Source organism: Vidua macroura, chromosome 4 (genome assembly GCF_024509145.1).
Source record: "Vidua macroura isolate BioBank_ID:100142 chromosome 4, ASM2450914v1, whole genome shotgun sequence".
In the NCBI taxonomy this organism is placed as follows: Eukaryota; Metazoa; Chordata; class Aves; order Passeriformes; family Viduidae; genus Vidua; species Vidua macroura.
In genome coordinates, this window is record NC_071574.1 from 765,905 (window position 1) to 788,312 (window position 22,408).

At 39.3% G+C, this 22,408-nt stretch overlaps 1 protein-coding gene across 1 annotated transcript; it reads left to right on the forward strand.

Moving 5' to 3' along the window:
• Positions 1 to 873: 873 nt before the first annotated feature.
• On the forward strand, positions 874 to 7,376 carry LOC128806149 (uncharacterized). Its single transcript, XM_053975512.1, has 5 exons — positions 874 to 1,228; positions 1,795 to 1,933; positions 2,383 to 2,410; positions 4,850 to 5,036; positions 7,332 to 7,376. The coding sequence occupies exons 1-5, from the start codon at positions 1,001 to 1,003 to the stop codon at positions 7,374 to 7,376; spliced, it is 627 nt and encodes a 208-aa protein (XP_053831487.1). The 5' UTR covers positions 874 to 1,000.
• The last annotated feature ends 15,032 nt before the right edge of the window (positions 7,377 to 22,408 follow it).

The window sequence follows — 22,408 nt, forward strand, 5'->3', positions numbered from 1 at the left end:
AGATTGTTTACTATGGAGTGTACTCAGCTGGTAGTGTCTGTACTGTGTGTGCACCCAGTGCACACTACAAGGTACAGGGAAAATGAGCAACTGGTTTATTAAGGCACAGCTTTTAACCTTATAGCAGTGGCCTAAGGGTGGCTTAGGCATACTCAATGGAAAGCCTAAGAGACACCACATTTTTAAAGAGGTTCTTCCCGTCTTACTGCTAGAAGGGAGAAACCAAACTACTAATTGGGCATAATAGTTTCAAGGATATGTAAATAGACCAGAAAACATGCAAGCAGCTGCAGTTAAGGGCTATTTAGCTGTTGTTTCCAGTTGAACAGATGGTTTCTTGAGCCACAGAAGCAGGAAAGCCAGCTTGGAAGGGGTCTTTATTTAGACAGAAATCTTGTGTTCACGTAGCTCTTTCAGAGGACTAATTGATCTGCAGATTTGTGTGTCAGACAGACCAGAGCACTGTAAAGTAAAACTGATGGATTTGAGAAGAATCTGATTTTTTAAAATATACTTTATTAAACACAATTCAGACTAACAAAATAATCTTATTGCACTTTCAGCTGTTTGTAGCTCATCATTCCAATATCAGGCACTCCAAAGTTCTACAGTCTTCATTTGCATGTCTTCTTGTGCTCCTTTGAGATTTAAAAAAAATTAAGAGGTCATTCATAGTGCACTGCATGAGCCTTGGAGTGTCAGTTCAAATAGGAAATTTGTTGTTTGCATTGGTTAGGCTGGTGCTAAAGCAATGGGACAGGACTCATCCCTGTGCTGGTAGATGAGCAGTTAATGCACGTGAGGTGGGAGGGAAGCAGGTGGAGTGAGCAGTTGCTTCCATGCGGCTGCAGCGAGAGCTTCCGGTGAGGCAAATGGAACAGCTGCAAGTGGGGATGCTGCAGAGCTCTGCAGGATGAGCCCTGCTTCTAATAGAGATTGCTCTAGGAGCACTTAGTGTCTTTCTGAGGACTGCCTTTGACACAGAGGCCTCTCTGTAATAATGAAATCATCATTATGGATAAATATGACATCAGTAACACACTTTTTAATGTGTTTTTGTTATGCATCTTTGGAGTTTCTCAGCCTGAAGGAGCCTGGTGAGCAGAGTGTCACTGTGTGGCCAATGAGCTGTCTGTGGAATAGCTGCAGTCTCCATACCTGCATCTCCACTGAAAATAGTCTGGGAACTTCTGCCTTAATGGAACTTCAGACCACACACCTAGCGAAGGTTATCCTGTCATTTCTACTAAATTGGCTGCCAGGTTATTATTTTACATTGCTATTCTTTAGTGCTTGGATAATTCTGATCTGCCACCACCTCTTCAGCTGCATTCTGGCTAATTTTTCCTTAATATAAGATCAAGTCAAAGAGATACTCTAGAGATGGTGCAGCACTGATTTTAATTTCTTTGAACTTCATTCTTGGGTCAAACACTGTCTTGTCAGTAAGGTCTTTGATGTGGCAATATAATAATAACTAGTCCTTAAATAAATATCAGTCTTTTAAATAGCAATAGTAGAATAAAAACAAATATTATTCCTGCAGTCAAGGAATCACTTGCCCTTGGGTACTGTATGGCAGTGCCAGCATGTAGTGCCTCAAGATCTCCTTTCTGTGCAAGTGTGATTATGGCATTCCATTAATATTTGTTTGTGATAAAATCAACACAACAGAGCTTGAAACAAACACTAAGAAAATGTGATTTGTGGATACATAGAAACAACTGAATCATTTGGTCTGCTCCAAAGCTGAGGAAAGTCTAGAAAACAATTTCTTTTTTCATTTCCAACCAGGGAAATGTTATAAAAAACTGTCAGCCAAGTGTACAGTCTAGTTATCTTGTGCTATTGCATCTTGCAAGTGTAATTGAAACCCATCATCAGAGAAGATCATCTTTTGCTGGTTTTACATGTAAGGAACAACTTGCTCCAGGTCAGTTATGGTCATTATTGAATGTAAGTAACTGGTGATATTATTTACATTTTTATCAGTAATAAATGCTTTGACTGTAGGAATAAGTGTTCTTTGGATTAGATATTGAAAATCAGAAATTGTCTCTCAAGTAATTTATTAGCACACTGTAAATTTCTAACCATACGCTGCAGGTTTTATTTCTGAGGAGGGTAACTTGTTGAGTGATTTATAGTGCTGACAACACTAAGCTCAGCAAATGCATTAAGTGCTGCAACTTCCTTTTGAGAAAAAAGTGCTTTATGTTATCAAAGAGTCATAAAACTTGGAATCATAAACCTATCTGTTGCTGTTAGCTAGTCAGACTCATTCTACCAAGGATAATATTTTCAGATAGTGTTTTAGTAAATTGCGTGTTTTATTGCTTTTGTAACACGGTAACCATCTTTTCCTCATTGATTCACCAACAGGGTACATGAACAAGTCCCTTAAGAATATGTAAGTCTTCGAAGTGAAAGCATGTCACCCTCTTTCACTGTGTAAATCCATTTAAAAATTCAATTTCATTGTTAATGAATAGAATAAAAAGGAAAGCTCTTGAATTAGGAAGAGAGTTATGGTCAAGGTCAGAATTAGTACTCAAAGCTGTCAGCACCCCTGAAGACATAAGATTTACATCAGCACTTCTGCTATTGCCGGTTCCCATTTAGTTGCTTTGTAATTCCTGTCCCATGGTATTACACTGGCTTTCAGCTGTTGAACTTCTCCTGGAAAACTGAATGCATCCAGCAGACAGTCAAATGAAGGACTGAGCCAGGGAAAGTGTGCTACAGCAATTGGCTCAGCTTCTCTCTTACAGAAAAGTGTTGGGACAATCTAACTGAAGATGGAGGCCTGGCTGGTGAGCAGTGAGATAGACTGCAAACCAAAGGCGCTGTGCTATAAACCATTCTCTCTCTTCTGTTATCTCTCCCATCTTCTTCCTCGTCCCTTCTTCTGTGACAAGGAAAAAGAGGGAAATGAAAGTTAAGTGCCGGCCTTGGACTGCTTTACTGAATGAAAAGGATTCTGAGTGCTTGAGGTGAAGGAAGCCAGCAGGAGAATGAAGGGTGTCATAAAAAAATAACAGTGCTTCTGTGTTCATTCTGAAAGCCATCATTTAATGACTCCAAGTTATTAGTGCAATTGTGTCCATATTGAAAGCCAGTCATTTTATTGACATTTGATTAGAAAATCAGCTTTATTCAGACTGGGAATAACTGTCCCAGGTATTTATCTCAGTTTAATAGTACAACAGCACACGTATCTGCAGTGTGTGTTCTCGTTATTAAAAGCTCTTTGTACAAATATTTAAACACCTAATAACTGGGGACTTGATGTTTATTAGAGTGTAGGCTTGGGGAGGGCTAAATAATGCTTTTTAATGTGACTTGACAGCATTAAAATGAAAGTTTTATTAATTCCATTATTGTACTGCTGTAGTGGAAGATTATAAACAGATGCAACTTGGTTTACACTTTACTTCCACGTTCTGAGTCTTTAATGTATTATGGTTGCATTTGCTTAAATACATGGAGGGGGAAAAAAAAGGGATCTTCAATCTCCATGTATTTTTCTCCTTCCTAATAAAGGGCAAGCAGATTTGAGTTCATGTACATAGCAACATCTAGGTATCAGTGCTTAGAAGTAGTGCTAAATGTGCCTGACTGATAGTCACAGAGATTGTTCATTCTGGAAAAACTCAGAGCAGAATCCTCAAAACTGAAATTCAGGATAAAATCCTTCTGTATGTTTTCTGCTTTTCTCCTCCCAGATGGGATATGGGCTGATACAGAGTTCCTAAAGAATCTTCAATGCCCGTATCAGGAGATGCAGATACAAGCATGTCAGGGTATTTATGCTATTTTTTTCCATTTAAATTGAGAGATGGAGTTCTCTTAACCTGCTGCTCTGTGGAAGAGCCCATATTGACAAATGTCACCCTTCTAATGCTTTCTGACAATAACAGTGATTTCTGCCAATTTCTGCTGCCAATAATAATGACTGTCTGCTACAGCAAACAACTAATGAATGTCTCCAAATGACCTTTTAGCAACTACTGCCAGCATTAACTACTCTGCAGCATTTTCACCTTCTCTGGAACTTGCTGGTGTTGCATTTGGAGTGTGTGAAGGTAACTGACATGAGGGCAGCTGGATCTATGTGAGTTTGGACAGCGTTGCCACTGGTCTAGTTCTGCATCTTGTGATGAATACTTGAGGTTACAGCGACACATGACCTCTAGGGATGGGGAAAGGCGCTTGCCTGTGTGCGAGTTTGTCACATAAAGGAGGTAAAAACCACACAAGGGTTGTTCTGACCTGTGCAAACAGCAGTGAATGAGCTTTAGAGACCACTGCGTCCCGTGAAGATCACGTTGTTCAGGTTCCCTAGAAGCAACTACAAGCATGCAGCTTGCTAGAAAACACAAGGAAAAATAAGCTAAAGGAACTGAAGCTGGAATTGGGGAGTTCAAGTTTCTTATAAATGAGACTTCCTGTGGGACCAATTAACCCTCAGTTAATTGTGTAAAAAATGGCTTCTTGTAACATAATTATTGCTTCTTGGTCATGGTGGTTTTTCTGTCATCTGTGCAGTGTGACCCCATCTGATTCCCAAGCAGCTCTATTTAGCTTCCAGCTCAAAATGATCAAATATTTGAGAGTAAGGAATAAGATCCCTTGGATTTGAAAGAACACAAACATCTCATCCTATTGCTTAGAGAGGAGCTCTCTTGAGGCTTAGGTCAGAGGACCACTCTTTAAAAACTCTGTATGTGTAATGAGTATTTAAAAATAGGTGTGAAAAGAGCTTGCATAACGTAGCATGGTCTGCTCTGAACGTCAGTTCTTGGAGGGTGCTGTTCTTACAAAGCTGAGAAATTGTCCTTTTTGGCAGAGAGAGAAAAACAGAGCTGGCCCAGTGGATGGAGAAGATGGGATTTACAGTGACAGAACTCACGGAGCACCGGTTTCCCAACTTCCCACCAGCACCTCAGACACAGGTTTGCATCCTGGCTTGTGATGCTTCCAGCTTCATAACCTCTGCTCTGGATGGCACTTCCCATCCCCAGCACAGGCCTTCAGTAATTTACAGATATCTGATACATCTCCACTGTAACCCTCTGGAGGGAGCTATGTGCTTTAACTGAATACTCGCAGTACTGCTTGCTTCATGGAAATTGTTCAAACACTTCTGTTCTTGTAATGTGAGGCAGCTGTTGGGCACAGCAATCTCATTCCTAAACACCAAAATTGAATTGCATTTTAGTAATTAAAAGGCAGTATTTTTGGTGCTTAATCTTAACTTGGTGTTGCTATGGAAAATAAAGAACTGTGCCTCCCCTTCCCCCCCCCTGGTCCCCAAAGAGAAAATTGGAAGCCTTTGATATTATTTCTCTCTGCAACATAAAAAAAGAAAATTCCCAAGTAAAATGGCTTTTAGTGTTGTGGTACGCAATATAAGAAAGCACACTGTAAATTAATTATTCTCTGCAGACTACATAATTATGAGATTGAGATAAGCTTTGACCTTTGCTGCATCCATTTGCATAATACAGCACACAGTACCATGCCATTGCGGATTTTTCATCATCGACATGTGCTGCTACTGATACTGAAATGTGTTCACTTCAAATACTCCATTGTGAGAATTTTAATTGCAAACATATTCTTCATGTTATTTGCTGGGCTAAAGTACTGCTGAGTACAATTTATCTCTTAATACCCACTGGCTTCTGACATCCACAAGACAACCAGGATTGGAATTGGCTGTTGAGAGCACAGAATGTTGATTATTTAAAGTCCATAGAAACATTATGCTTAACTTGGGAAATCCCTGCAGAATAAAATAATAGCATTAATTTAAAGCTCTTTTTTTCTCCTCCAAATACAAAAGAGGAACACAATTATACTTCCAGGAGTTAATCTCCCGGTTATGTACGTGACTGACCTTGAAAGAGGTGGGTTGAACCATGAAGTTTTTAATCAGGCAGACTGAATGAAAAGTGTAGGCAGAATGAAAGAGTTAAGAAATATTTTTTATTAGTAGGATATCTTAAATACAGGTAGTAAAGTGGTATGCTGGGCTGGCTGCTTGACAAACAACAACAATAGACAGATGGTTTTTCATGATCTGTTATATGGAAATACAAGGTTTGTAACAGTGTGTTTTGTATTGATGCTTATTCATCTGTGAGTAATTTTCAGGCTGCTTATCCAGGAACATTCTAAATCTTCCTTTGCATCTGCAGAACAGCTGCTTAAACTAGGATTGGCTGTGTTAACGTTTCATTTCTGGTAAGCTACAGGCTGTCCTAATGTCTTCCCAAAGCCAAATAAATGAGTATAAGATAGGATTTCAGGGCTGGAACTTGGGGTTTACTGTTTGTGAGCATTCTTTATTTTGCTGTGTGACATGTTACTCCATATTCACTCTACTCCTGGTAACATATGATGTAAACAATTAGCAAAGAAAAAAACTAGTTCCATTAACTCTCATTTCAGGTGTACCTTAACTGAAACTAAATGTAAGCAATGCTTTTTCCTCACTTTCCAGTTCTTATCATTTATCTAAAGTTGGTATGACTGAAGGGAACGCTCCCATTTAAGTAGCATTTCATTTTTTCTCTGCATTTGTACGTAAGTATCTATTAATTTTAAAAATTTCATTTATTGATTTAATTCATGGCCACAGAACTCCAAAGAATTTCACAGCTTTTGTACCCAGGACAAAATTGTATTCTGCATTTTAAATTCAGTTTCATCCAGTGGATTTCAGAAAAGTAAGCCAAGTTAGTTGAAGATGTCTTTTTTGAAACCATTCATTGAATGATGATTTTTAGCAGTTGGTACAAATAACCACAGACTTAAAACCCACATTGTCATAATTTGAAATCTTAAATCAATTGATGTATGGTCTGGTGGCCGACTGTATTGTGAGCTGGATGTGCCTAATTATTTTCTTGCTCTGGCGTCTCTTGGCTTAAGAAATATTAAGGTTAAAAATTCACCCCTTCCCATTTTTCCTTCAAGAAGTATGTTTCTGTGAATGCTATGGTAACTGTGGGACATGCAGATGACTGGGGCTGAGGAATGCTTAAGTCCTGTCCTGGATGTGAAGCTTTGGTCTGATCGTGATGTGCACAGAGCCAGTTTGAAAACTGCTCAGTACCAACACCTTCCGAGAAAAGCCATCGGCTTCCACCCATCTGCTCCGTGTGTGCTGTGGGTGGGAAGGAGAAAAGTCATTTCTTGCATTGAGGACCACACTTACTGGTGCAAACTGAGCAGAATTGCTCCCTGGATGGAGCATTAGTCATAGTTCTGCCTGGTTGCAGAATTGGCAATTATAACAGGCACTTGTTTTGCTTTATTTGCAGGATGTTTCTGTCAGTGTAGCCCCCATTACGTTTTTGCCAGTGTAGCTCCCATTACGTTTTTGAGCAAGGCAAGGTGATCGCTTGGAGAATATGCAGGAGGAAAAAAATGGAATGCTCAGTTTCAGAAAAGATCTTTTTACACAGCCAGAATCAGGAGATAGTGGCTGTTTTATCACTTGCTGTCCTTCAGTGAAATACTGTCGTCTTAAGTGCACAACCACCAATTTAGTGCAAAGCTGTCTTAAATTTGTTGAGCTTCACAATGGCCAATTATTTTTATTGGTATCATTAAATGCTTATTGTTGGCAATTATTGTTTACTCTTAATGATTATGAGTCTTTATCTGTCTGGAGAAACAGCCACAATTATTTATCCTGCTGCATGGGTTTATTCTGCATCTGTGGTCAGCAGAAATCAAACTGGAAAATATCCACTAAACTTCTATTTGGTGAAAAAAAATTTATGCTTCTTCTTTTAGAGTAGCAGGGACAGCAATTGTTCTTAGACATTGATTATTGCAATTCATTTTTAATGGTTAATATATGTGAGTTTTCATAATATGGAGTGATAAAACCTCTGCTTACATCAGTAGTTTTTAAATATTGAGTCACAAAAAGAAAATAAATTAATATAATAGGATTTTATCTTACTTTATTTTTATTATTTTAAAAAATTAGGTTTCCTTTGAAGTACTTTTTGAAACACTAAAGAATGAGGGTGTTTGTCCTTTAACCCCGAGTGAAATGAATAAGGTTTAAGAAATAGAAAGGAAAAAACTTGCTGAACTATTAACACTTTTTTCCCCTCAAGTTTCACAGAGCGAATCTGTTGGTCTGACACTGCCAGAGACTCTGCAAGACTCTGGTAAATATAATGGCCTTTGAGAGCTTGGGTGGTAAGGCAGTTCAGAGTTAATTTTTCCTATATCTTAGTGGAAATGTTTTGTACCTGGGTAAGATTTGCATGACCCATCACAGATAACTTCACTGTTTTAACAAACGGTTTATGTTGCTTTTAAAATTTCTGCAACCGAAAATGTTTGCACAACCCTTTTGATGAAGAACGTTTTCCTAATATCCAATCATTAACGACAGAAGGCGCTGTGGTGCCATTAGCTAACACTGCAATCTAGCTGCTGAATGTCCCTAGATGAAGTGGGGTTTGAACCAAAAGCCAGTCGTGATGTTTTTGAAGTTAGTAGTCATGGAAATAATAAAAGCTGGAGTTGCTTTTTATTTCTGAAGTCTTTCTCGAGGTAAGTAAGTCAGAATGAAGGGATTTTAAAGGAACGCCTCCCATAAGAACATGGTGAAGTCTCAGCTTTAATCAGTGCCTCTGTTTTTGTTTTGAACATGGTTGTGGAGAGGAATATTTTCATGTCTGCACATGCTCACTGGCTTCAGAATGAAGAGTAGTTTTGCATGAACAAAACCTGCAAGGACAGCCTCAGTGGGATTTTGCTTCATTTCTGCACAGGATCCTGTGTTCATGTTTGTGTTTCAGACTCTGAGAGGTAGCTACTTTTATGCAGCTCCCACACCTGAGAGAGGGAGCGTGACCAAATTGGTTCTTTGCTTTTGTTTGGCCATTAAAAAAAAAAGACTAAAAGTTAATGATCCTAGAGGCAGATTTCATAGCCTTTCCTTTTACACTTTTAATGTTAATTGACCAATTCCAATATGAATGAAAGCTATTTATGAAGAAACAAGAGGTCATGTTTTCTGCAAGGGAAAAGTTCCTCATGTAGTTTTTCCTACCTCTATGGGGAGAGTACAGTTCAAGTTTTCTACTTGTTTTTTCTGCTCAGTCAGTGTCAGGGGACACAGCCTCCTCCTCTCTACTGCTTTTCTGGTTTTCTGCTAGGGATCATAGTTCATCTCCCTGCTCTCTTAAATTTGCCTCTTCACAGTGTCATGTATCAGAAAGGGTCTTGTCCCCTCCTCCTGGGTGCTTTTGTGGCTTAGCTTTCCTTCAGTTGTCATTTAAATGTTGGTGCCATCTCTAGCAGACCTGTGGTACCAGACTTCATCATCCGCTTATTAATTGCTGAAAAAAAAATGCTGTTTTCACCATTAGCTTTCTAAATCTCTGCAAACTGATTTCATCGCCTTCCTTAAAATCTTTTCCTGTAGCTCCTCACTGGTGTTATGTTCCAAGGAAGCCATCCCAATGCTCAACTGGCTTCTATTTGAGACTGCATCCCAACATTGTGACCACAGCTGTCCTAATTTTGTTCTATTTCCCAATGCTTAATTAATTCTTGGCTTAAATTTCAGATTGCAAACCCTGCAGTGGTGACCAGTTTTCTGTGGGTTTTCACAGCAGAGTGCAGAACTGGGAACAGACTGAAGTAATCCCCACAGTAAAACAGGCAAGGTGAAGACCTCTGTTTCAGCTGTGTTAGGGGTATTCCTGGGGCTACAGCTCCAGCAGTACTGGACACCTGCCTGTAAGATTTGTTCATGTTCTTGTGAGCATTTAGTGTCCTCCAGCCCAGACAAGGTTTTAGCATTCCATATTTAAATGTGGAATTAGTTCAGAACATATCCAAGACAAAGGAGTAGTTCTTAATTTAATGTCATAAAGAAATCAACACCTTATGCCATAATTGTAGCTCATTTGGGACTCAAATGTTACAAACAGACCTCCCCACAGATGAAGATTGGTCTTTACATGCAGTGTGCAGAACACTTTGCATCCACAGATTTCTTGGAGCGCGTGTGGGAGTCTGAGGGCTCTCAAAGGTCTTCTGGGAGTTGTGCAGCTGCTCTGTGCTGGTACTGCTGCATGTCTTTGTGCTTTTTTCCCCAGACTCAGGGACTGTGAGTTATTGATCCAGATACTTGTGACTGTTGTGCTTTGAGCTTGATGACTGAAGACAGTAACTCTAGCGCTTGCTCTGCTAGATCAGATTTAGAAACCCAAATCCTGTTGTTGGGATCTAATTCCTTCCCTGTCAATTCAAGTTAAGGTTAATGTCATCTAAGCTCCACTGTTATCCCTTCCCAGTCATGAGCTGTGCAGCAAGGAATATTAGAAAAGCTTCATTTGATCCCAGCCCTTGGGTCTTGGGTGAGAACAAATAACTGAGGATTGAAGGAAAATGTGTGTTGGTGGAGTTTGGCAGGAAAATTTTCAGCATAAGGCTTAAGGAACTGTCCCTGATGAAAGACAAGGAATTGGATGTGTCTTTGTGATTGAAAGACAAGAAGTTTTAATGCTTTTTTATCCTTTGGTATCCAAAAGGTCAGCTTATTTACTTAAGTTTAACACAGAATAATATGATGGAAGAGTGATAACACTTGGATAGAATAGGTTAAAATGCTGTTGCATTGGTTCTATTTCTTGTCTCATTACTTCTTCCTTTTAGCTTGGTAATTGTGAGAGGTTTTGGGCTTATCATCTCTGTCTCAGGCCAAATGCAGTGAGACAACCAGACTTTCTGCTTTTCTCAAATATCTGAGCTTTTCTCTATGTCTGTGTTTGCAGTCCACTGCTCCCTGCAGAGAGAGATTTCTTAAACCTCTCAGCAAGACACCACAAACTCCCCCCTGCATATGGGAGAATGGTGAATGCTTCTAATTTCAAGGAATGGCTGAAGGGACAGTCAGGGACAGTGAACCTGCACATCAATGTGTTCAGACTGGTTTAATATCTCTGCTGCCACAAAAGGATTGATAATGCAACATGAAGCCGAGTCGTGTGTCAGACCACAAAGTGGGGCTGCTCTGTCAGATGGAAAAATCATCCATGGCCTCAGCCATTATCCTGATTTCTTCAAATCATCTGTTCCATTAAAAACATTTGGAATATGTTGATAACTATGTTGTATTTTAAGCACTATTCTGGTTATTTTCTGTCAACTGATGATGACTTTGAAATCACTCCAAATGTGGCAGAGCTAATAATTGCATTGGCCTATGGAAGTGCAACACAGGAAATGGCTGTTGAAATGTAATTTGTATTTTTCCATCCATTTCTAGCTATGCCTTAGAACAGTGCATCTCAGCCTCTCTAAGCTGCAGTGCAAGGGGCTCCTCCATGTGCTCTAACAACCCCTGCTTCCTGAATTCCCTGCTGCTGCTGGGTGCAGGGCTTGGTGCATATCAATTTGGTAACTCCTGTATCTTGTACTGAATGAAAATGTTGTCAGCACAGTGTAGTGCAAGAAAGTTACATGAGTACCCCTCAAGAGTTTAAATGAACTTAGTCTGTGGTTATATGATGATTATCTGTAAATAACATCTGATAGGCTTTAAATGCAGTTTAAAAAAACTGATTCCATGAGCCTTGCTAGTTTAACCAAGAATCAGAGTTTACCTGCAAAATATGCTTTTAACATTAAGGAGATTCCGTTTTTTGAATGGCTAGTTCAAAATAAATAATTTCTGTTTTATGTACACAAGAACATGAATTCAAGGATTTTTGCCACAGAATTTATGGTAGCTAATTTTAGAGTTTTTTTTCTGTGAGCTATTTGTAGGCAGTCCACAGACTCCGATGTGTCTCTGGGTTCATGTATTTGTCATAAAATCTCCAACTGGGTATGGCTACTGTCAGCTTCATATCTGCTTGTGTGATAAATCAATACCTGCGGATCACACAGGTACTCAAGGAGATGCCCCCATTCCTTCCCTTGGCTTGCATGCTCTATGGCCACCTGTAATTCAGCTCATCAGGATGTCTCTTGACCACCAAGGATGATCAATATTCATTTCACCACATATGAAATGTGTCTTTTGTCCCCTTTTCCAGAGACTTCCATTCTTTGGTATCTTGTTCTGCTCTGTTATCTCTTTTCTGGGAAATTGTCTCTCTCGTGGCTCTGCAAGCTTGGCCCAGTGTCAGGAAAACTCGCCAGAGGACAAAACATGGGCTCTTGGAGAGGATTTTATTACAGGTTGTTTTTCAGTTCAGGTATCTGTGTAAATAAATCCAGTTTAGGTCCTTCTCCAAACCAGGGGTCTGAGAGAACACGCAGATGTGCTACAAACTTTGACCTGGAAGAAATCTGCTTTTCTCTTATTTCATACAGCCTTGGACAAAGCCATGAGTAGTAGACACAGGGCAGTGAATTTTCAGTCAGCTCAGTCCTAAGGAAGTCAAAGCAATTGTCAGGAAGTTTAGCAGTCTGTCTCGTGGTCAATTCTAAGATGTTTTCTGCAGTGCCCCTAAAAGGCCACGAAGCACAAGCAATGTCAGCCACTGCTAAAGGAGCTGTGGGGAGAGGATTTTGTCCTCAGCCGTGTCACACTGCTCCAGGAAAACATCCTCACATCCCAGCCTGTCCTTGCACACCAGGAAACAGGGCTGCTTCCCTGGCACACCCATGGAGCTGACCTGGAAATGGCACTGGGAAGTGTTGGGACGATGGATGGATTTGGGGGTGTCTCTTTTCCTCAGAATTTCACCCAGACGTGATTCAAATCTCAGGAGTGATCATGGAAAAGGAGAATCACGCTGAGTAGTTCTGGCTGCTGGAGCAATGTGCAGAGCATGCAGGAGGTGATGGTAATGGGCTGGGATTTGATTTGTACGGCCCACGGCAGCACAAGGGTTAATTGCCTGTGGAACTGCGGCACGGGGTTAATTGGAGCAGATCAGATTACCATGATTAGCGGTGCCTGGGGAGCAGCACCAAGTGATTCACCATTCCAACAGGTTTGTGCTGCTAGAATGGAAATAACCTGTGCAGGAAAATCCAATTCTCATTGCTGGGAATATGGGTGTGGATTTGGAGGGGTGACTTAGTTCTCCTATGTCTAATTAAACTCAACTAAAACAGTTCACAAATTTGTTCTGACCTCAGAAAATATGCATGAGAATTAACCCTGAGGGGGCTGCACAGAGCTGAACTCTCTGGAATATCATATTTTAAAATAAGGGATTTGAAATCATCCAGTTAGTTTGCTTTTTCAGGAATTGATCCAAATTAGCTGGAGGTAATTTAAAATAAATAACAATTGTTATTAATAATAATAGCAACAGTTACTCAGAGCCACAAAAATGGAAATGCAACGGAAGCCTTATTTTTCTCCTACATTTTTCTAAAACTCTAAGTAGAAACAGAATAATATTTCTGAGAGGCAGGACAGTTTTCTAGTCTGTGTTGTCAGACAGAACAATGGTCACTTGAAAAAATTCTGTTTAGCAGAGAACTTCATGTTTCTCAATTTTTATCTGTAATAAATTTATGAAAAATGCTGTCTGTGCTATGAACATGTGTTAACCATAGGAATATATTGTGTGTCCTACTTGTCAGCAGTAAATTTCTATCTTTCCAAGCTAACACTTGCCATTGATTCCAGCTCTTAGTTATACCCACTGCATGTTTTCTTAAACCAAGACTTAATCAGACAAATGATTTTGTTTTATTTAGCAAGTAATGGTAAGTTACATAAACTCTGGAAGTCATAACACTTAGAATTGCAGGACATATATGTTACTGTTACTATGATTATATAAGTTAAATGCTAGTCATTTAACTGCATATAAGGTCTTATTGTTTAGTGGTGCACTTAGTTAAAATGAATGTCCTAGAAATTCTTTTTAATTTTAGATTTAAAACTGTTCCTACTAAAGTTGATTTATTAAAGATTGGGCAATGTACATTTAATAACTAATAGTCCCTAGTGATATTAATTATCAAACAGGATTCACTTAACAGTCAATAAATAAACTAATAAATATAAATTTTGTAGTCAGTTATCTGATAATTAGAGCAAGACATTGGGAAATTGGAGATATATATATATCTCAAATATATATGTGTGTATATATATGTGTATCTGGTACTTAGCAGTAGATATACACCTTTTTTCATTAAGGTTTTTTTCTACTACTCAAAATGTTTCTTGTTATTTCTTAAGCATATACAAAGCTACCAGCTTGTTATTGTAACAGAACCCCATGAGAACAAATTATTTATATTAGTATTATGCATGTCAAACCCTTGCAGTCAGTCAAAAAACAAAAGGAGTGCTCATTGTCTCTCCCCACTGGTGCTGTTACAGGATTCAGACATAAAGTGAAACAGTGAAAGATAATAAGAAAATAGTTCTTTTTCTCAAGGTATTTCTTATTAAAAGAGATGGTTTTGCAGTTTTGTTTGCTCCTGACACTATTCTGAGTAAATATGAACTTCTAAGACATGCTCAGGACAATTAAATATTTATGCTTCCCAAACGGAATTTTTCAAGAACATTTTCTGTTGACAGGAAGCAGTTTGCTTTGCTTTTATGGCTTTTCTTACAGGTTATAAGACAGATGTTTTTTCTTCACTGGGGGAAAAAAGATATGTATTTCTGTGTTTGTAAAGACTTCGTTCTGCTGTAAAAAAGCAATAGATAACATGAGTATAACTCTGTGTTCTTGCATATTTCTGTTTTAAAGTCCTATGACCTGTGATATTTTCCATTTTGGCTTCTATTAGGGCTGAAATTGGAAACTATGTAAAACCTAACAACCCCCAGAGCTGATCCCTGTTCTTTGAGCAGCAGCAGAAGTGTGGCTATTATGGTTTGACATGGAAATGAAGAACAAGCTCTGCTCCCCAGCAGCTGCTCAAGTGGAAATTTGCAGGTGAGCTCTCACCAGCAGTGAGATGTTGGCTGCTGACTCCGCTGCTCCTGGCCACGGACTGCTGCCTTGGTGGATCACGTTTGTCCTTCTGCCTTTTTTGTGGTCTGTGTGGACTTGATGGCAAATGCAGCACTTGTCCTCTTCCCTGGGAGCTCCAGCAGGTCAGGAGGTTACTGCAGGTTACCATCAGCTGGCTCTTTCAGCCAACCCTTTCCCTCCCTGATCTTGTTTTCCCATGTGGTTGGAAAGAAAACAAAACCACACGTTTACAAAATCAGCTGAGGGAAGATGTTGCTCAATTGTTTGTTTCATTCAATCAAACACTTCTAAGATTCAGTCCTTGGAGGAGGAATGCCTTTTATAAGAAGCTGATAAAAATAGGAGTGTTAAACCAGGAATATTAAAAGTAGGACCAGATGGGGGCAAATTCATCACTGGGAAAGTTCTGTTTGCACTGAGGCAGTGCCATCAATTTTGTCTCTGTCCTGTCTCACTGATCCTGCAACAACAGTGCTTGCTTTAAAGAACTTGAGCCTCAGGAGTGATTGGATCTCTGGCACTCTGGGTGTTTCCAGCTGCAGCACTGCATCACGGGCAGACAAGAGCTCTGACTGGATCACTCTTGTTGACATTTTCATGTGTAACTCGTAACTCACTTGATCAGCAACACTTTCTTGAATTTTGCCGTTTGCCTTTGCTATTGCCACTAAATAGTCCTTGAGCTGAGGAGTGATCCTGATCTAACAGTCAACAGGAATCTTTAATTATGCCTTTATAACTCATGAAAGCACAGTAACCTCACTCTCATTTTAGAATGTGAACATTCTTTGGACAGACACTAAATTGTAGCTTCACTGACATGAGCTAAAGCCAAGGCTCTCAGTGATCCTTGAGTGGTAGCTCTGAAAGGCAATCGGAGTGAAGATCCTGAATAATTTGCTTTTCCAACCAGCTTTTACTGTATTTCCCCTGCAAATCAATGAATGTATCATAGAGCTCAATTACCTTGCCCAAAATATGAGAATTGTTGCTCAGAACTGTGGAATTAGGGTAGCGAGAAGCCCAATGCTGCTGCAATACTCTCTCAGCTCCATTTAGGGTATTTTAAATTTGCAGCAAGTCTCAGTAAGGATGAGGAAGTGCTGAGCTACATAAAAATAATGGAGGCTGGAGGAGAAATTAGCCTTGCAGCATTCTTCAATCTCAACATTACCAGCCAGCACATGTGGTGTAGAGAAAATGTTGGTTTACATTTGTAAAAAAAGAACTACAATCAATGAGATGCACTGCCAAGTAATAAGTACTTTGTTAGTCAATTCCCCTAGGAGCTCTTCCTTGATAAAAGGCCTGTTCCAAATCTATGCCTTGCTAAAAATAAAAACCAGCAACAAGCCATAGTGTTTTTATTTGACCTGTCCCAGACTTCAATTATTTATTTGTTTACTTACAGTCTGAAGTATGAGTCGAGTACCTTTAGTGGTGCCTTTAGCAATGTGAAATGCAGTATTTTGAATATTGTTATTTAGTGCTCCAATTTTAATGAGTTTGGAGCATAGTAAAGGAGATCAGATGTTGGCAGGTACTGGGTGAGGGTAGAAGTAATTAGAAAGCATTTAAAAAGTAACATCACTTTTTTCTCAGTTATCTCTTGAGGGGCTGGTGTAAATCCCAAACTGTTGAAGAGCAATCACTGTACAAACAGAATTTGGACTTTGCCCACCGGAAGAGTCCTCGCTGTAGGCAGATGTTTCTTCTGTTCTTCTTAGAGCAGTACAAGTGGTTGGACACTGAACCTCAAAGAAGAGGGAACTAAGATCCCTGACCTGGATAAGCCCACAAGTGAGTACACTGGAGAAGCTCTCCCACCAAAACCAGTTCTTGTAAGCCTTTGCAGCCCTTTAGAGGAAATGAGCTGATTCCTGCAGGGTGCCACATGAAGACTTCCAGGCTGAAGTGAGCATCCTGCTATTATAGCAAGGATTCGGGTGTAGTGCATCATAATTTGTATGCAGAGTTAATCTGTGCCAAATTGGGAATTTTAAATTTTCTTCATTTGAAGAAATATCACATCTTCATAAAGAGACATTGTCTATCATTTCTGCTGTGGGTACCTGAATAATTCAGCTGGGCAGGTGGAATGACAAGGTAATACAATCCAGATGCTGAAAGGTTTTTTTGGATGATTTTTCATAGGTTCAAGCTGAAGTCCCTGATTTATTCAGGCTTTGAAGTACCATGCAAGCCTTTCCTGTGGAAGGAATTCTAGTTTATGTAAATAATTCACTGTATGGTAAAGTAGAGGAAGGCAGGGAGCAATGAAACTCCCTAGCATGTTAAAGCTTCTCGTTTGGTGTGACTGTACAGTCAATGTTGGAAGACAATTTTTAGAAGTTGTCTTCCTTTAAGTTCTATGGAAGCATTCACCCACTGTTTAATGTGCTTTTATTGTTGCTCTCAGTAATTTTTGCCTGTTACATTTTTTTGATTGGAAATGTTTGACTGAGCTAGCTTCTTCCATTCCAACACAGTAAGAAGCCATAACTAAAAAATTGTAAATTTTTTGTAATTCAAAAATAATGGGAGCTTTATTTGAATAGAAAGTATTCCCAACTCTCCTCTCTATCCCCTCCTTGAAATACTGTTTTAAAGTTATAGAACTCTGTACTCTTTATTACAGAAAAATGCCCTCCATCAAGAAAATGACATGTGCCTTGACAAATCTAGAAATGGCTGTTCTCTGTGATCTTCAATGATGTTCTTCACTCAAAACCTCCAAGCACAAATCATTTTAGTGAGGCAGGTAAGAGAGCCACTTGCATTTTCTCCTCCAGTCCAGCAGCTGCTCCTGTAGCTCATGTGACAATGGTTTGGGCAGGCACACGAGAGGTGAAACTATGGGGTGAACTTGGCTTCAGATGCCTCTTGCTGTACATCTTAGACTCTCAGCCAAATGGTGAGATTCAGCACAGTTCAGTGCTTTGACAGCATGACCAATTTGCTAAAACTAAACTGGCAGTAGCAGCAACACTGGAATGTTGTGATGCTGGTGCCTCCTATGAATGACTTTAAATAGCAGAAATAAATGCAGCTGCAGCAATAGTGAAATATTGCAATACTGGTACCTATTAGAAATACTTTCAAATATCACAAATAATGAGAATGACTAAATTCTGAAGTTAATGTCCAAGATGGCAACTTTTAAGGACTCAGGTTTTACAGGTCCTGAAAAACCTGGGGATTAGTATTTCCTTTGATTTTGTGTCAGAAAGCCACACACAGTGGAGCTGTTTGTGCACTGAGGGCAGTCTCCTTTGTGGTTTCTTGAGCTCCAGTTCTTCAAGCCCTTTTAGTGTGAACAACAGCAGCTTAAAGCACTTCCTAATCTTAAAGAGAGCATGAGCAACACACTGCTGTAACAAGGTGGGTTTGAAGCAGATTTAGCAGTGATTTGCCTTTTCCTGTGTTGCAGTTTTCATTTTGCTTAACACTGAATTGTTTTAGCGGTGGAATAGTTTAGAGTATTCAGCACTTACATATACAGTTTACCAGAGGAAGTAAGAATAAGGTTTCTAGAGTTTTGTTCTTCTTTTGTTCATTATAATGTGAGTTATGTGGCTCAACCCATAGAAGTTCCTTGAAATTTTAAATTCTAAGAAGTCAAGGATTAGGTTTTCAGTGGGTTCTGTTATGCTGGTGCAGATTGGAATGATTTGTTCAAACGCTGTCCATCTTACATGACATCTGTAGCAAGTGAATCCCAGAAGATTTTAAGATTTTGAGTCTGTTTCAATCTTGAATATAATTCCAAAATTATTTCTATTTAGTCCTTGTAGACTGGAGTGTTTTTGAGACTAATTGCATTATGTGTTGGGGATTAGAAGAAATGGAAAAACTATGTGAGAACTGGGGGGAGAAAATTGTCTTGCAATAAAGTAACTACCGACCCAGATGTTGTCATACATTATGAATAATAATCTCATTTTTGCTGGAATCCTGTAATGTATTCCAGACATTATGGCTGGTAAAATGAGCTGTGGGAGTACTGCTTTCTTAGGTACTTCTGTACCAGAAGATGGAGCAGGAGAGCCTGGATTCAGGATCTCAGCAGGACCAACTTTCTTTTAGTAGTGCTGACCTGACTTTTGTGATCTCCATGGATGAGATCTAAAAAGGAAAATTGAGCTCACAGCTACTTCACAATTTAATAGCCCTGTAACCATTAAAACAAGCTAAATCCAAGAATAAAAGCAGAACCTAAGTCAAGTCAATTTAAGCAGTTAAGGAGCAAAGACACATTTCAGTGGGAAACATCTATAAGGTAATGCAGAACTGTTTTTTACCTAACAAATACTTACAGATTAATTTTAAATTCCAGTGTGGCAGGTCTCAAAGGTAAAGCTGAGTGTGATTATTAATGTAAGATCATTCATAGCTGATTCTCTGCAGGGATTGAATTATGCAAAGCAAGGGATATGATTCTGCAAACTTGGTCACAGGCAGACCTTTATAGAAACTGTTGCTGTGGAATTTTTAAGCAAGATGCCCAACACTAACTAGTTTGAAGAGCTAATGCATGTTTGGATCCTCTGATGGATGGCACTGAGGATCAGTACTTGGCAAACTTTTTTTTACCTTACAAAGCCCCAGCCATGGGATATGCCCACATGATTGCCAATTTCAGGGTTTCTGAGCACAATAAAAGCATGTGCATTTTATTAATGCAGATGGAGACATTTTTAAGAAGAATCCTGATCAGTCACGAACATGGCAACCTCCCCCTCTCCCTCCCACTAGTATTGCAGGCACTATGGATCTAACTAACCCTGCAAAAATAACCTTAGGGAAGGGTTGAAACCAATTTCCATAATTTCCTTTTTTTAATAGCAACAGTTGCAAATCTATCCATAATGTTGCTGCCACTTTATCCACTTACTGTAAATACCACATGCAAATCAGTAGGGTCTTTCCTGTTTTCCAAACAAATCTTGAATGTTTAAAAAGCTCTCTGAAAAGGAATCCTATTTCAGTATTTTGCTTTGAAAGTAGTATATTCTGTCATTGATTTTTTCACAAAATCCTCCTTGTTTTATTAAGAACTCCTTGGGAAGTTTTGCATTATTGGACATGAATTCACTCCATCTTCCAGACAAACCAGTGCCTGCAGAAATTGATTTCCTTGAGGTTGCTGCTGGAGCTCTTGGACTTCTCACAGGAAACACCCCCGTGTTTTATCATCCTTGCCCTCCACTCTTCTTCCTAGCAGCCTTTTAATTACTGTAAATAATTAAATGTTTTAAATTACCTTAAACACTATCTATGACCAACAAAACACCAGTAGTGGCAGTGCCAGTATTTGGTTTCTGTTTGCAAGGTCATGACATGGCACAGCGTGGGTCTTGATTGCCTGCTGTGCTACTGCAGATTTTTGAAACAAGCAGGACAAATGATATTTATGTTGGTCATATTCTGAAACCAGTCATTGTATGAAAGAACTGCGACCTTTGGGTCACTTTGCAAAACGGCTTGAATGCTGTTGTGTGTTTCAGTCAGTTATTTCCTGAAGTGCCTAAATGCTTCAGGCATTTCAGCAAGTGAACATTATGTTGCTGTTACATAGAATCTCTTGCTGTGAGTGTTCTATCCAAGTGGGTTTTTGTGAGTGGTTAATACTTGCATAGAAAAATCAGACCCATGCACTTGAGAGTTCTCACAGACGTAGGGCTGTAGTTCCAGAAGTACAGTTGCCTACTTTGGATATTCCCAGTGGCAACCTGCCATTGTTTTAGTATGTAAAACACAAGCTTTCATACAAGTCTAGTCCCTTTGCTTTTTTTATTTATTGCTGAATAATTAACACAAACGCATCTGTGTATTGTGTCCAACTGCATATGGGCTTCTTGCTGGATGATTGTAATTCTGTGGTAAGCCCAGAGGGTGATTATTAACAAATAATAGCAAAGGCTGTGTCGTGAGCAACAGTAAACCAGTGGGCTTGAAAATGTGAGAAAACTCACTTCTACTAATTTTCTGGAGTGTCAGTCCTTCAGGTAAGTCAGAAGCCCTGGCTCACAGGAGCAGCAGAGCACTGCAGATTTATTCAGTAGGTCTGTAATTTACATACATTCCTCCTTGACTCCCTGTTCTAATGTGTAATGTCAATAACTTCCTCCTGCTTATTAACGTTGATTAATAGGCAAAATATGGGGCCAGGGGATGCAGAACTCACCTTTTCCATCTACCCCCAAATATTCAAAATAATGTTTCCTTTTGATGAAGAAACTAATGATTTTACATCTTCAAGTTTTGCATAAAATTGCTGCATAATTTCTAAAGGCTATGCTATTACATCAATTCCACTGAGAATTGGTGGTGAGGTCTCAAGTCACTCTTCTTATGGGTCTGGTGTCAGAACCTTGCCCACAGAGAGCAGGAATCCTCCTCAGCCACGTGACTAAATGAGTGCCTGCTGAGTGAAACATGATCTATTCTGTTTTTCCCTGGGGAAAAAAATCATTGCAGTAATGGAATCTGCTTAGACCTACTAAAGGGAATTCCTCCCAGAGCATTAATACCTTCAGTGGGCTTGAGACCCACAGAACAAAGGTTTATGCTCACCTTTTATGAGAAACCAAGAAAGATGAGAATGTGGTCAGTTTTCCAGTTTCTAGTTGTAGCTTGTTGAAGTAGTGTTTATTTTAAGGCATTATAGTCCTTGGGCTATAACTCTGAAATTTCAAATAAGAACACAATTAGCATGTGACCTCATTATAACCAACACTTGCATTTGCTGTTTTGTATTTTTGTAGTTGAGACTAAATTGGGTGGGGAAAAAATCAGATCTCAAAGGGGGTTGGATACTAAATCTTGCAAACCCTTAATAATCTGCTGAAGGCCAGAGTGCTTTATCTTATGTACTTTTTGTCAAAGGGTTATGCTCTTCCAGACATTTTCTAATTAGCCTCTTTCAATCTCCTTCTATCAGTTTCATTTCCCAGCACTACACTTGACACTCACATTTCAAATCTTGTGTTTTTATGCTAAATGCTTCTGCTGCATCATTAATTTGTCTTAAAATCAAACAGATTAATATTGTTCCCAATCTTTCACAGTCTAAATTTATTTTGGAAAATTATTAAGAAAGGTTTTCTCACTCTATTTCTGTCCTTGAATATAATTCCCCAGGCTAAATTGAATCTTTTCTGCATAGAGGAGGGCAAAGATTTCAGTTGTTGCTGCAAATCCTCCTGAAGCATCTCTACGGAGAATGTACAGTTCTGTGTAACCTATGGCATATTTTAAGTACAAAGGTCATAAACAGCATTTCTGCAAGAGCAGAGGAAGCACAGTAGAAATTTTAGCTTTAAATAGTAAAGGCAAAGCCAAGTGTGCATCTCTCTTTCATAGCTTCCCCTCTGCCTCAGTTTAATTCTAAGTTCTGCACAGAATAGAATAAAGGAACCATGTGAGTCTTGGTGTGAGGCCACTGAAGCAGAGTT

Bases quoted from the DNA above. Each gene is read 5' to 3' on its own strand.
- LOC128806149 (XM_053975512.1), top strand. From the start codon at position 1,001: ATGAAATCATCATTATGGATAAATATGACATCAGTAACACACTTTTTA. The intron at 1,229-1,794 runs GTTATCCTGTCA...ATTTCCAACCAG, and splicing joins AGACCACACACCTAGCGAAG to GGAAATGTTATAAAAAACTG. The intron at 1,934-2,382 runs GTCAGTTATGGT...ATTCACCAACAG, and splicing joins TAAGGAACAACTTGCTCCAG to GGTACATGAACAAGTCCCTT.